This window comes from Arvicola amphibius, chromosome 1 (genome assembly GCF_903992535.2).
Source record: "Arvicola amphibius chromosome 1, mArvAmp1.2, whole genome shotgun sequence".
NCBI lineage: Eukaryota > Metazoa > Chordata > Mammalia > Rodentia > Cricetidae > Arvicola > Arvicola amphibius.
In genome coordinates this window covers 167,777,311-167,790,828 of record NC_052047.1, presented here as the reverse complement: position 1 = coordinate 167,790,828, position 13,518 = coordinate 167,777,311, and the positions used below count along the sequence as shown (strand labels likewise).

The 13,518-nt window shown below is 45.0% G+C and overlaps 1 protein-coding gene across 1 annotated transcript in view; it reads right to left on the bottom strand.

The window, feature by feature from the left end:
- Smarca2 (SWI/SNF related, matrix associated, actin dependent regulator of chromatin, subfamily a, member 2) overlaps positions 1-13,518 on the bottom strand; it is a 170,261-nt gene that overhangs the window by 114,776 nt on the left and 41,967 nt on the right. The window contains 3 exon segments of the mRNA XM_038338305.1: positions 7,895-8,065; positions 10,005-10,178; positions 11,559-11,732. Of these exon segments, the coding sequence (XP_038194233.1) occupies positions 7,895-8,065; positions 10,005-10,178; positions 11,559-11,732 (519 nt within the window).

Genomic DNA, 13,518 nt, shown 5'->3' with positions numbered 1-13,518 from the left:
AGCACATTAAAAAGCTTGAAGAGCCATAAATGAATAGAATCAAAACTATTCTACAGCATACTCTCTTATGAATATACTATGAGCTAGCCAGAGCGTTATCTAAAGACTGCCTCATGATCAGACCCTTTCATTACTTAAAGTCCCCCAAACTAATCTATTTTCAATACCATTAGGCAGCAAGAAGCAGAGAGCTATTAGAAGTCCAGTCGCCCTTAGTTCTGGGGTTAGATGAGTTGCGTGTCAATCACAGCTCTGACTGCACACGAGACCTTTGCGGTGTAACCTACAGCAAACAAGCTTCTCTTTGCCTTCGTTTCTGCAGTAGGAATGGACCACTGTTTGGGCCTGCTCCTTCCAGAGCTCATATGGTACATGCCAAAGCCACAGTTCAGGATCAGGAACGGGAGCTCAGGAGCTATTGTTATGCCTATCATTAAGGCTGGCTAGGGCGCTGTCTGAAAACTGCCTCCTAAGGCTACGAGGTCAGCCACTTCTGTTTGTTCAAGGAGGACTCATGCCCACAGGGTGTCCAGAACTTAGGAATCACTAAATGAGTATTTACCAGACCAAAAAAAAAAAAAAAAAAAAAAAAGTGAAAAAATTACCATCGTGAGCAATGTGCTTCAGCTAGGATCCATTCACTGCATAATTCACAGTATTATTGTTGTTGTCATGGCTTATCAACATCATTGCAATTAGGAGCCCAAATATTCCCAAGTCATAAAATGGTTAAGAATACACATACGAGTCACCATTGATATAGGGTCCTGTGTCCCTCCCTCCCTGTCCTTGGACCCAATCCTGCCACACAATCACGAGACTTGGAAGCCAGGTGGCGGTCTGCTCTTCAGAGAGAGACGCCAGCCCCTCCCATCATGCTCTGGGCATCTGATGTCTAGCTGGTGCGCTTTCAGAAATCCATGTTCTCACACCAAACTCATGTTTTAATGTCAACACAGAAAATGAACCTGAAATTCCTTCCCCTTTTCACGAATGAACACAAGAGACTGTGACATTCATTTCCATTGGAACTGACTTTGGGCAGTGTCTGGGCCCCAGGTGAGACAGCTGGGTGCAAATAGGGCAGAAGTGACAGTATTCCCACTGCCTGAGAAATGTTCTCAACCAGTTGTCTGTGTCACGGAATCACAAACACATGCTCTACTAACTACCAACTGGTGCCTACACTTAACCCCACTGATTAAAACAGAAAACCCAGCTAGGCAGGCAGTGGAGGCGCATGCCTTTAATCCCAGCAGGGGCAGGAGGGGGAGGTAGACCCAGGCACAGGGACACTGAATCTAAGGCAGACTGGTCTACAAAGTGAGTTCCAGAACAGTTAAGGCCACACAGAGAAAACCTGTCTCAAAACACCCGGGCCCCCCCCCCCCCCCCGCCGCCTAAAAACAAACAAACAAATCAAACTAAACCACTGCAGTCCATTCATTAGTCAAGACCGAAGGAGCCCCGTGGCGGCTTCTTCCTATCTAACAAAACGCTACAAACTAATTATGCTTATGTGGGCATTGAAGTATAATTAACCTATTCATGTCAGGGGAGATATGTGATGCAAATTACTCCCAACTAAAGATTACTCATTACCAAAAATTACTAAGACTCAAACAGATTCCGGCTCCCAATTGCCAAGGCCGATGTCAATTTACGCTCTCCACTTTAGGATGTCCACAGAGCGGGACTGCGCCTTCCATTCAGGGGGCATATAAAATGGGGAGTAGGGCTACCTGAGGAAGGACGCCCAGAAATAGGAAAATCCTTGTCAGCTGAACTCAAGAAGACAGACTTCAGTGGGACAGGCTGCAGACAGCTTCATGTCAGCTGTCTTACAGTCAAATTATGAAAGAAGCCATTTTCTCCCCCAGCAGGTATCGCCACAGTGTGCCGGAGCAGGGTCTAAACATGAGGGCATGTTAAGGGCTCATTCTGCTTTTCTGGAAAGGAAGCTTCAGGAACCACTTGGTTTATTTTTCCTGTCATCTAAGTGGGCCTCTGAGCCCCGAGACAGGTACTCAGGTAATAAAAAAAAAAATGCCCGGGAATATCAAATTAGCAGGCATTTGCACACTGCCTGCGTGGCATCGTGCAGAGAAGACCAATTTGAACATTTGACTCAGGTAACTGGTCAAGCCAGTTAAACAGGGCTTGGGGTCAAACTCGTTTCACCCATTTTTGACACTGCACTGACCAGATGAATGGGATCGCGCTGACGGTGAGCTCGCTGCTCCCAAACCGTCCTTACACCCACACAGGCAGCACTGACTACACCGCTTTGATCCACCTATGGGGTCTTGGAAGGAAAAGCTGCAATCAACTACAGAATCTCTAAGGAAAGAGTAGAGATAAAACAACCGGAAAAGGCTGGGAGTAACTTGAATTTGTAGCAAACGTCTCAATGACATTATTCCGTTTCGCTGACAATCATACCAGCAGGCTTTGATGGGTGTGTTTAATATCTAAAATGGTTAAAAATCACATTTCCAATCACTGTACTGAATAACGTACCACGTGAAGAAAGTTCTCCCCTTCAATGTACAGCAACCTTGAGCTGTACTTATAAGAGTGGATGGGAGGTGGGTTATGGGGGAAAAAGAACAAATAAAAGGACTTTGAAAACTGATTATACTGAGGTCACTCAGCAAGATTGAAATTTGCCATGTTTTCTCTCATACTGCGATCCTCCCTTCTAATGTAAAAGGATGAAAGGAGAACAGCGGGGGCCAGAAAGAAACAAAGCCAAATGCTGTATGAGGACTGCCGGAAAGGAAAGCTAACGTTCTGTGGGTTCCTAACAACAGAACAAAATAAGGCGAACCCATGAAGAAAGCACTACCTGGCAGTGGTGTCCCTGTCTGGCTAAAGCACAAGTTCACTAATATCACGGGTTTTCAAGACACATCAAAGACACCCAACAAGGATGTTATTTCCACTAGCATACCCCTCATGGAAGAGGCTGAAGGGAGAACTTTATATTGAATTTTTGCGAGGCGTCAAACAGTTCTAGATGCTGAAGCAAGACAACTGAACTGAGCACTCGGTGGGGGTACCTCTCGCAAGAGCTCCTGACCACAGCTTATGCAAAAACTATGCCCAAGGCAGGATGGGAAATTCTTTACGATCACCAGAAAAAGCTCTCAAGCAGAGGTCACGCAAAGCAAAAAATTCCCTCTGAAGAGCTGCTGATGAGCCTTGTGACCAGCAGAGTCTGCCAAAATAATAAATCTTCGTGCCCTTTCTACAGGCCCCAATAGCCAAAGTATCTGTCACTGTCCTAAAAGACATCCTCTACTTATATACAACCAATCCTCCATTAGAAAGAAAAGAAAAGAAAAAAAACAAAATCAGCTGGCCAAGCTGGTCCCTGTCACCAACCCTAGCACTTAAGCAGTAGAAGTCAAGGTCACCCTTGGTTATGTAACAAGTTCAAGGCCCAGCCTGGGCTATATGTGACCTTGTCATTAAAAAATAAATAAAAATAAACAGAAAAAATAAGTGAGAAACTTATTTATCCAACCTCACAAAATATGCAGGTTAAAAATAGTCTTTATTTTTTAATTTACTATATTAAACAAAATCAAGTGTGTGTGCGTGTGTGCGTGTGTGTGTGTGTGTGCGCGTGTGCGTGCACACACCACAGCACAATGCAGGAATCAGTTTCCTGCTTCCACCATGTATCAACTAAGTCAGTATCAGGCTTGGAGACAAGTGCCTTGAACTGCTGAACTGCTGAACCATCTCCCCAGACCAGGACTTGGTTTTCAATAGCAAAACAAACAAAACACTTGGAAAAAACAAGAGTATCTCAACCTCATTCCATCTGTTTGTCACAAGACTGCTGAATGTAGCAACCACTATTTGCTAAGCATTGCTGTGTGCCAGCAAGGGCTCCAAATGCTTTAGATAAAGTTGCTACATAAGCCTCGCAACAGAGTTGGAGCGGGGGAAGTATTTCTATGCCCTTGCCCTGCTTAGCTTTTACTGTCTACTTGATACAACTTAGAGTAGGCTGGGGAAAAGGAGTCTCAGTTAAGGGACTGTCCAGTTCAGTCTGTGGCCACATCCGTAAGAGAGACTTTCTTGATTGAAGTGGGGAGGCTCAGCCCACTATAGGTGGTACCATCCCTTAGAAGGTGGGACAGGGCTGTCTGAAAGCTAGCAGAGTGCGAGCCAATGAACAGTAGTCTTCTATAGCTTTGAGTTTCTGCCTTGATTTCCCTCAGTAGTGGAGTGTCATCTGGCTGTGTCAGCAGAAATAACCCTTCCCTCCTCTAAGGTGCTTTTGGTCACGGCAACAGAAATCAAACTAAAGGAGACCCTTTTGAAGGGAAAGAGACAGGAGAACTCCATAATACATCTTTTAATGATATACCCTGCAAGGGACTAATAGTAAATTAGTATGCAAACACTTTCTTATGCAGCTCTGAATTTTAGAGGCTACATGCTAGCGTGATGTGAAGGGTGGCCCCATGCACAACTCTGTTTGTATGAGCTTGGTGGTTTTATCTAACCCCACCTTTTTTTTTTTTTTTTTTTTTTTTTTTTTCTTCCTGGTAGCCACCTGTGGTATATCTGTGACCACCTTGGTGAAGCAGAACCCTCAAGGCCATGCAGAATGCTCACAGCAGCATCCACCCGAAATGCAGAGCTTGCTTTCACATAACACACGAGCTCAATACTGAAAATGTATTTCTCCTCTGACCCTTAGGTATAGACACGGAATTGACTTTTTTTTTCTCTTCGATTCCAAGGTCAATAAAGAAAGGCAAGGCTGAGAATGAGAAGATTCTAAGTAATTTATAAACAGACATTTCATAGAAATGCACCAAATGGGAAAGAGAATTGAATTAACAAGGTTAAGACGTGCTACAGGGAGCCAACCCTATTATTCACTGAAGAACGAATCGTCCAAGAACAGCCAAGGATCTGTTATGCTGGGCGATTAAAACTGAAAGGAAAAAAAAAACCCAACTAGATACTAGTTTAACACTGAAATTAGAAAGTAATCCTTATCCAATCAGACTACAGGGCCGGTTATGCTCCTCTTCGATCTCAGTACCTTAGTTGCTTGCATCTTCACTGCAACCAGCTCTGGTCTACGGCTATGACTTCACTGAGTACAGCAGGCTTTCTCGAAATAGAAAGTGCATTGATGCCTTGTTTAATTTTCACAATTGTAAACAGGGACAGCATATGATCTAAACCCGGGGAGACACTGAGGGCACAGCCTGCATCTTACAGTGGGGGAGATTCTAGGGGCACACTCTGCAGCTTACAGTGGGGAGACGCTGGGAGCACAGCCTACAGCTGAAGTTCTGATGTTCCCTCCACCACAGAGAAGCTGTTGACTCTCAATTATTCACTCTGTCAAGGGGAGAACTCTAGATAACACTAAGGGTCAAATAAACAGCTTTTAAAAGCAACCCCTTCCTTTGTTGTCCAATGAAAGAAACATCTGGAACTATCGACTTTACTCTGAGCAGTCTTAAACCTTTCCAGGGACGGAAAGAGTCCAGGAAGGACTAGGAAGAGCCTGTTTCTTCCCATGCTTCCCCTCCCTTTCCTCCCTTTCTTTTACCATTATCCATCCCACTTCTGCTGGGAGACCATCTAAGACGGTAACGAGCCCTGCTGAAGGCAAAGGGCATCCGGGTGCCGGTCACCCTGACATCCTGAAAGCACAAAGAAGGCGGCTGGAAATAAACATCCCTCACAGCGATCAAGTGGGACCAACACGGGGAGATGCTCAGAGCTCTCAGTGGACAGCTGCTGCCTTGGGATCTGTGATTTCTTTGCCAGGTAATCAGGCCTTACCTCCAATTTGACTTCCAGTTTTTCACAGGTAAAGATACTAAGTTGGGGAACAAGCTTAATTAGTGGCTGCAACACTTCTATTTTTTTTCTCTAGCACACTCCCTCGGCTCCTATCTAAGAGCTGATAAATGAAAGCATAAGACAGAAAGGACTATTGGCCAGGAAGCTCAGCCACCATCTATAGGCCTACTAGAATAAGCAGAACCAAGAAACCTGCTACAGATCCCCACTCTGCACAACACAGTGCAAAAATATCGGCCTTGCCGGGCGGTGGTGGCGCACGCCTTTAATCTCAGCACTCGGGAGGCAGAGGCAGGCGGATCTCTGTGAGTTCGAGACCAGCCTGGTCTACAAGAGCTAGCTCCAGGACAGGCTCTAAAGCTGCAGGGAAACCCTGTCTCGAAAAACAATATATATATATATATATATATATATATATCGGCCTCACTGTGGCCACTCAATCATTTCTTTCTTTGCCTGTGGTGATGTGACTATCTAATTCCACAGCAGGAATTTATTAATTATAAACTAGAAGCTCAAATCTGGGCCATTAGCTTTTAATCACAAGGAAATATAAAGAACTTTAATGGCACAAACACTAACAGCGACAAGCTCTGCAGAGCAGAAAAAACTGGAACTGTCCTTGAGTGGGGTCTGCTTACAGAATATTCCAGCGCCGTATCTGCTTGCTTCTGTGCCCTTTCACTGGCTCTGAAAGTTCTGGGAAGTCTATAAGGCTACCCTGACAAGAAAATGAGGTACTCCTCAGTGGTATGTCTAAATCCAAGCACCGAGTCACCCGTTCCCCACTTCACAATAAGGTGAGCTATCGCAGACGAAGAGAATCAGGTACTTCTAAGAAGGTGCCGTCTCAGTCACTCATTCCTCCTCCTTAATTATGAAACAGGTATGAGAATTCAGAAGCCGTGAAATTAATTATATTTTTTGAAAAACATTCTGTTCAATTATTCAGTGTAGAGAGTAAACGATTCAATGCTACCAACTCCCCTCCCCCCCGTTTCCACAGCTCTAATGAACGGTTTCTATTGATGTGTGTACAGAAGTTATTGCGAGATTGAAACGCAGCTGTTTGTGCCTCAGTAACCACCAGGCAATGGTTCCAGGAGACCTAAGTCTGTGGAGACCGAAATCTGAAGGGGCACAAGTTTCTTGAGCAAATGTCCGTGTTCCTATGTCACTTACCTGTATCCTCCTGCATACTTTAATCATCTCGTGACTATGTATGCTACCCCGTGCAACCTAAATGCCATGTAAGACTGTTCGAAACACAACGCCAGGGAAGTGTCTGCACGCTTTCGATACAGAGGATATATTCTTCTTTTAGGATGCTGAGCCTTCTATCTGTGGGATGCTGACTGGACACTTCAACATCCAAGAAGATGTAGATTTCCTGGTCCATACTTACTGAATGGAGACACAACATCTGCAGAGCAGAATACTAAGTTTTGTCCGTCACCTCTTATGACAACTAGGCTATATTTAACGTGAGATTGTCCTTGTCTTTACAGCTAATAAAACTGATGTCCGTATGCTTACCTTGTTGTGATACCAGGACAAAAGAACCGGATTAAAACTTCCATCATTTTCAGCCGTCCAAACAGACTGAAATGTGTGAGTGTCCAGAGCATCCCAAAGATTTCTCATGTGTCTGCCCTAGGCTTCCTACTGTCTCTGCAATGCATTTTCTTCTTAACTTTTTACTCCTTTCTCCTAACTTAGAAGTCCCCGCCACCCTGGCATTAAAACTATACAATACTCATTTGTGTCTTATATTCTTTTTTCTCCTGACTCTGTATACTTGACTTGAAACGTTACACTATGTTAAACAGTAGCAACATAGACTGTGAACGGCTCCACCACAATCATCATTTTATGCCCTTGTCTCTAATACATCATCTACTTTTACACCCTATTAATCTACACAACTACCGCAAGTCAGTAATCCAAACCTCCCGTAAGTTAGAAGTGGTTCTTGCCAGCAATACTCATCTAAAGCCAGTCTTTGGGCATACATCTCAGGCTAAACATGTCAGGACAAAGAACTCACCTTCTTCCTCCTCCTCCTCTTCTTCTTCTCTTTGGCAGCTTGGGCCTGCTTGTGCTCCCAAACCAGGTTGGTCAGATTGGCCACATACTCATCAGTCTGCTGCAGTAGGTACGCTAGGCGTCTGTCCTTCTTTTGGTCAATGAGCTTCCTGTAGCCCTCTTCATCCTCAGCCTGTTCAGGAAGGAGAGAGAAGGATGAGAGCATGATGCACGGACATGCACAGGTCCACTTCACACTCCCCTCTACTGTTCACAACCTCGATCTGGTGATACGCAGGGCCAACCGGATGAGCCAGTGAAGTCTGCAAGTTGGCAAATGTAGGGACGTGCAAACGCGTTGGGCCCATGACTCTAAAGTCTGCAGCAAAATTATCGTACAGAACCCCACTGTGTGAGGGATGTGATCACACACTTTTAAGTCAGCCCTTTCGTGTTCCAGGCTTCTTGAACTGCTCAAAATTAATGCAAAACCCAATGTGCTAATTAACAAGCCTAGGTGGAAAAAGACAAGCCATTTAGGTCCCGAACTCTGGTTCTACTGAGATAGAAAACAAACCCCGTAATTTCCACCTCCATCTCCCACTAAATAACACGATGAGATCAAGTGGAAGGAACCTTTTGATGTCCTCTGAGCCATTTAGAGAGAAATCTCTTTTAGACTGCCCAGCGAAAGAACATTCCAAAATACTTTTCTATGATGCTGAATAAAAAGAGAACACCATACAATCTCTAGTGGCTGTGTCCCAGCTCGGGGACTCCGCTGTAGGGTGTCTCTCCAGCACATGGCCGAGCGACAATGGCTTCATTGCTCTTCAGGCTAGCTGCTGTCTGCCCCGTGAATGAGCACGAACTCCAATGCTATTATAACTCTAATTGCTTTGGCTATGGTTGATCTCACTTGAAGAAAGAGTGATAAAAAAAACCTTCAGTTTCTCTATTATCTGTATATTCCATCATTTAATTGCAAAAATTAATGATTTGCAAATGCTTAATCATTAGTGTCAAACCAATCTGTTGCTGGAGTTCTAATACAGCTTTCCTTCGGTTGAATCAGGCAAATTTGCCTGTTGATTGCTCCACTTACTACACAATAGTCTCCCTAACTCGAGCAAAGACTGTTGACACCTCAGAAACAGAGTGGGATGGAAGGTGGTGAGACTCTGGAACACCTCAAATCGTGTTTACCGTCAGGAATCCCCCAAACTAACAAAAATAATACACCGACTAGGGCCCCAGCAAGGGAGACAATGTCTCAAGAACTTCAAGAACTCAATGTATGATGGGAGGCTTACTCTGACCCACTCGGGAATTCTGTCCCACCCAGAGCTTGGGTCTCTGATTACCTGTAAAGTTTAGTTACTTTTCTAAATTCCATGGTGTGCTTTGTCCAATTCCAGACACAAGTGGTCAGTAAAACCCAAAACTCGGGCCAATGACCTAAACCTGCCCATTTCTGCAAGCAGATCCATTCAAACCTAACTGCGAAAGTAAAGTGTTAAAACAACTTTTGGGCTGAAAAAAAAAAAAAAAAAGAATGCCGGGGGGGTGGGGGGGCGGAGGCAAAAGAATGAATATGAATCTTGGATTCAAAGATATAACCTTGTAAGCTATTTATTCACAACAAAATCTTAGTCATTCATCTAAAATATATCACATGTTTAAAGGACTGCATTTGCCATTCTTCCCGGTGGGATTGCAAAACACAGCTCTTGCTTTTTATTTGAGAAGCTGTGTAAGTGGACGACGATGGGAGCCTAGGGCACAAAACTATGGCTCCTCAAGTACAGCCCTGGATTATAAGGCGCACTGTGTAGAAAAGACAAAAAGTTCTCACTCTACCCTCCAGATGTTCAGACACCTGAGTGTGTGTGTGTGGAGAGAGAGAGAGAGAGAGAGAGAGAGAGAGAGAGAGAGAGAGAGAGAGAGAGAGAGAGAGAGAGAGAGAGACAGAGAGAGAGAGACAGAGAGAGAGACAGACAGAGACAGACAGACAGACAGAGAGACAGAGACAGAGAAGCCGCTTCCCTTTCTTCTCTTGATGCCTTGTGTCACATTCTCAGTGCAGAAAGATGCAAGCAGAGGACCTTCCCAGTCTCACAACGGGCCCTTACCATCAGCCTCCGCATTCTCTCCTTCTCGATCCGCTCCGTCTCCTTCTTTTGCTCCCTTTCTGTGTTAGCATGCCAAGTGGCCACTGCTTTGGACAGTTTCTGGATCTTCCCAGCCACGGACCGATGATATTCCTTAAAATCTTTCGCATGCTGCAAAATACTGTTCAGGTATTCCTACAGGGTTCACAAGAGGGAGAAAGGGATGCTTTGGTCCACTCTGCAGGGAAGGATCTGCACAACTGAAGATGCTGCAGCATGCACGGACATCATCGAAGTGCGCAACCTATGGATGATGGGGGCCTTCCCGGAGCCTCTGCAGCACAGGCTATGGGCCATGGGCCATGGGCTATGGGCTATGGGCTATGGGCTATGGGCTATGGGCTAGTGTGATTGTAAGCCTAGGAAAGAATGGCTGCCTTCACTCCAGGGTGTGGACATACAAAAATGGGAAAAGGAAAGACTAACTGGGTTATGGGCTGGTGGAAAGCAAGACTTCCTTCATCTGTACATTGTAAACCTAGGGAAGAGATGCCCCCTTCACCTCGAGGGTGTGGTCATCTGAAATGGAAAAAGCAAGGACAAAGTCTGACCTATAAAACATCAACGAAAAAATTTACAGCCCATTGTTCCATCTCCCTGAAATAAACATGAGGGTTCTAGGCATTTCCAGGGAAAACCACATTTCTTCTGCTCCAACTTAAATTTAGAACGTGATGCGAAGTAAGTTCCTACAAAGCTGAAATCGCCATATGCAATCTGAACTCACTTTTCAGACAGAGGGAAAATATGTACCCTACTTACACTAAAATCCTTCCATTTTTTTTTCTTTCCTTTCCTTTCTTTTTTTTTTTTTCTTCAAAAGGAAACTAAGTTAGGCACAAGATTAAGCACAGTAAGACCATCATGAGACAAAAATCAAATCCTACATCAATGTTTCCAAGCCCAGAGAAACGAATGCTCTTGAAGTCCTACCCCTGTGAATCCTCCAACTGGGCCCTTCAAAGAGCCCAGAATACTATAGAAAAATAACTTCCTGCTGGGGGCTGGAGAGATGGCTTAGCAATAAAGAGCCCTTGTTCATCTTCTAGAGGGTGCAGGTTTGATTCCCGGCACCCACACTGCTGCTCAAAACCATGTGTAATTCTAGCTCCAGGGGAATCCAAAGCTGCCTCTGGCCTCTGTGGGTTATCAGGCATGCACAAGGCACACCGCCTTATATGCAGGGAGGGACAGGGAGAAGGAGGAGGGGGAGGGCCAGTAAGCAGTGCTCCTCTGTGGTCCCTCCTTCAGTTCCTGCCTTGGCTTCCCCGAATGATGGACTGTACCCTGCAGACAAATTAACCCTTTCCTCCCCAGGTTGTTCAGTCAGTGTTTTGTCATAGCAACTCAAAGCAAAGCAGGACCCTCTTGCATCTCTAAAATGAACTCCACAGTTAACTTTCTGTTCGATAACACGCCCCCCTGATATCCCCCACCCCGCCGTCCCAACTTGGCAAACATCCTGACCCTGACCACTACCCACAAGGGCCACCTCTGAATAGGAGGTCTAAGGACCTGGTGCTTCTGCCGGCGTTTCCTCTCCTGTTCGATCTTCTGTTGCTTTTCCAACTTCTCTGTCATGCGTGCTTCGCGCAGGGTCTGGCGCTTGCTCCGCTTGTACGCTTTGGAGTTAAGGGCCGTCTCCAGGGTGGTATCCCTCCGCATGCAAGCCACGACCTCCTGTCTCAGCTATGAGGAGAAGGGCAGTTAGTGAATCCCCGAGACAGAAGCCAGGTCCTGAGCCCCGACCTCAGCTCGGTGGAAACAGAAAGGGGCCTTAATGAATTTTTCTCAATCCAGTTGCAGGTGGCTATTACTAAAAGCAAGAACTGAAATTGTGCAAATTTACATGGTAATTTTAAAGATAGTATAAACCTTCTTTCCTCATAATTCACATCAAAAACAATTTTAGTGCTGTAACAGTAAAAAAATAAATGAGGATGCTGAGCCGGGTTAGAAATAAAGTTCTTCATCTCATTTAATTATAGTAATGATGTTACTTAGCCGATAAACCTTTTAATCTTGTTTAACTGTCCTAGTATCATTCCCTTGCTGATCTACAAGAAGAACAAGAGAGTTCCCATCTATTCATGTTCCAAGTAACAGCAGAAACTCCAACGTGAATTCATAACTTCTAATTAATAAATGATGGAAAATGCCAGGCCGGGTTTCCGCCCTCTCTGTAATGATGTTCTTTAGTATTTAAATCTTATGTTGCATCGTGAACTTGCTTTAGATTCTCATCATAAACAATGTAACCATATTACATGGCAGTAGGCATTGGGAACTTGGAGGCCCACATTATAATAACCACTCAGTTGAACCTGGCGTCAGTTGCATCTACCCAGGAAACTTCGCAGATAATGGACTTTTCAGTAATGTCAAACAAAACCAGGGAGCACCAGGACTGCAGGACAGGGAGTCACATCTCATGCTTGAGAACGCATGGCTCTAACGGGCGTTTGACAAATCTGTGCCAGGCACTTTACTCATTCCTGTGATAAAGTTTCCTCTAACTAAGATGTAATGGACCCTTCTATTTCTTCTTTTTACATTTAACTTGAAATCTGCTCTCTGAAACCCCTAGCCAACAGCACCCAGATACCAGATGACCCTTCCAGCACATGCCACCTCAAGAAGTCAACTGTGTACTCCAGTCCATAGACGGTGGCCTTGTGATGTCAGTCAGATCTTCCCACAGACCAAATTCAACACTTCCAGCTCATGCTCGCCCATGAACAAGTCAGTCTGCATGCCCCTCACTTTAGCACGGCCTGTCTGATTGACAGAAGGCACTCCTGGTCCCCTTTGGTTCAGACAGGCAATCCGTGGGTGGGGACTGGCACCCTTGGACAAAACTCAGCCAAGGGAAAATTCGTTCAACTTCATGTCGCTACATGCCTACCGATTCAGAAATCAGAAAATAGATCATTATGCCAGATCTCAATAAAGAGCTCCAGGAGATGGCAACTCACTAATTAGTCAGTGCTGTGAGTGGGTCCGATGTGACCAAGTGCCCCTGAGTTAGGTTTTGATGAATGATTAAGGAAACAACACCATTTTGTGTGTGTGTGTGTGGGGGGGGGGGTGTTTCTACAAACATGGGCTTGTGATTGGGAAAGAGACCAACATATTTTCTGTTTCTGGGGTCACAGCTTGCTCTGCGTATTTGGGTTTGCCAGAAACACTATCCATCTACCGCCTCCTTGGTTTTCCTTGGAGCCATGAAGGCAAATCACAGCTCCCCACAATCTGTTGTCATGGTTTTCATCCACGGTACCAAAATGCAATAACTGATGTTGTACACTATAGTACGGGAGGAAAAGTGTTTCTGATATACAGAAGGGGGAAAGAAGAGTGTAGTTCCTACTCATTCCTTCCAGCTAGGAGCCATCGGTCTAAAGACATGCTGTTTTACTAAGTTCCGAGCTTCAAAACAGTATCGAACAGAGTCGCGGAAGCTCATGGATCCCAC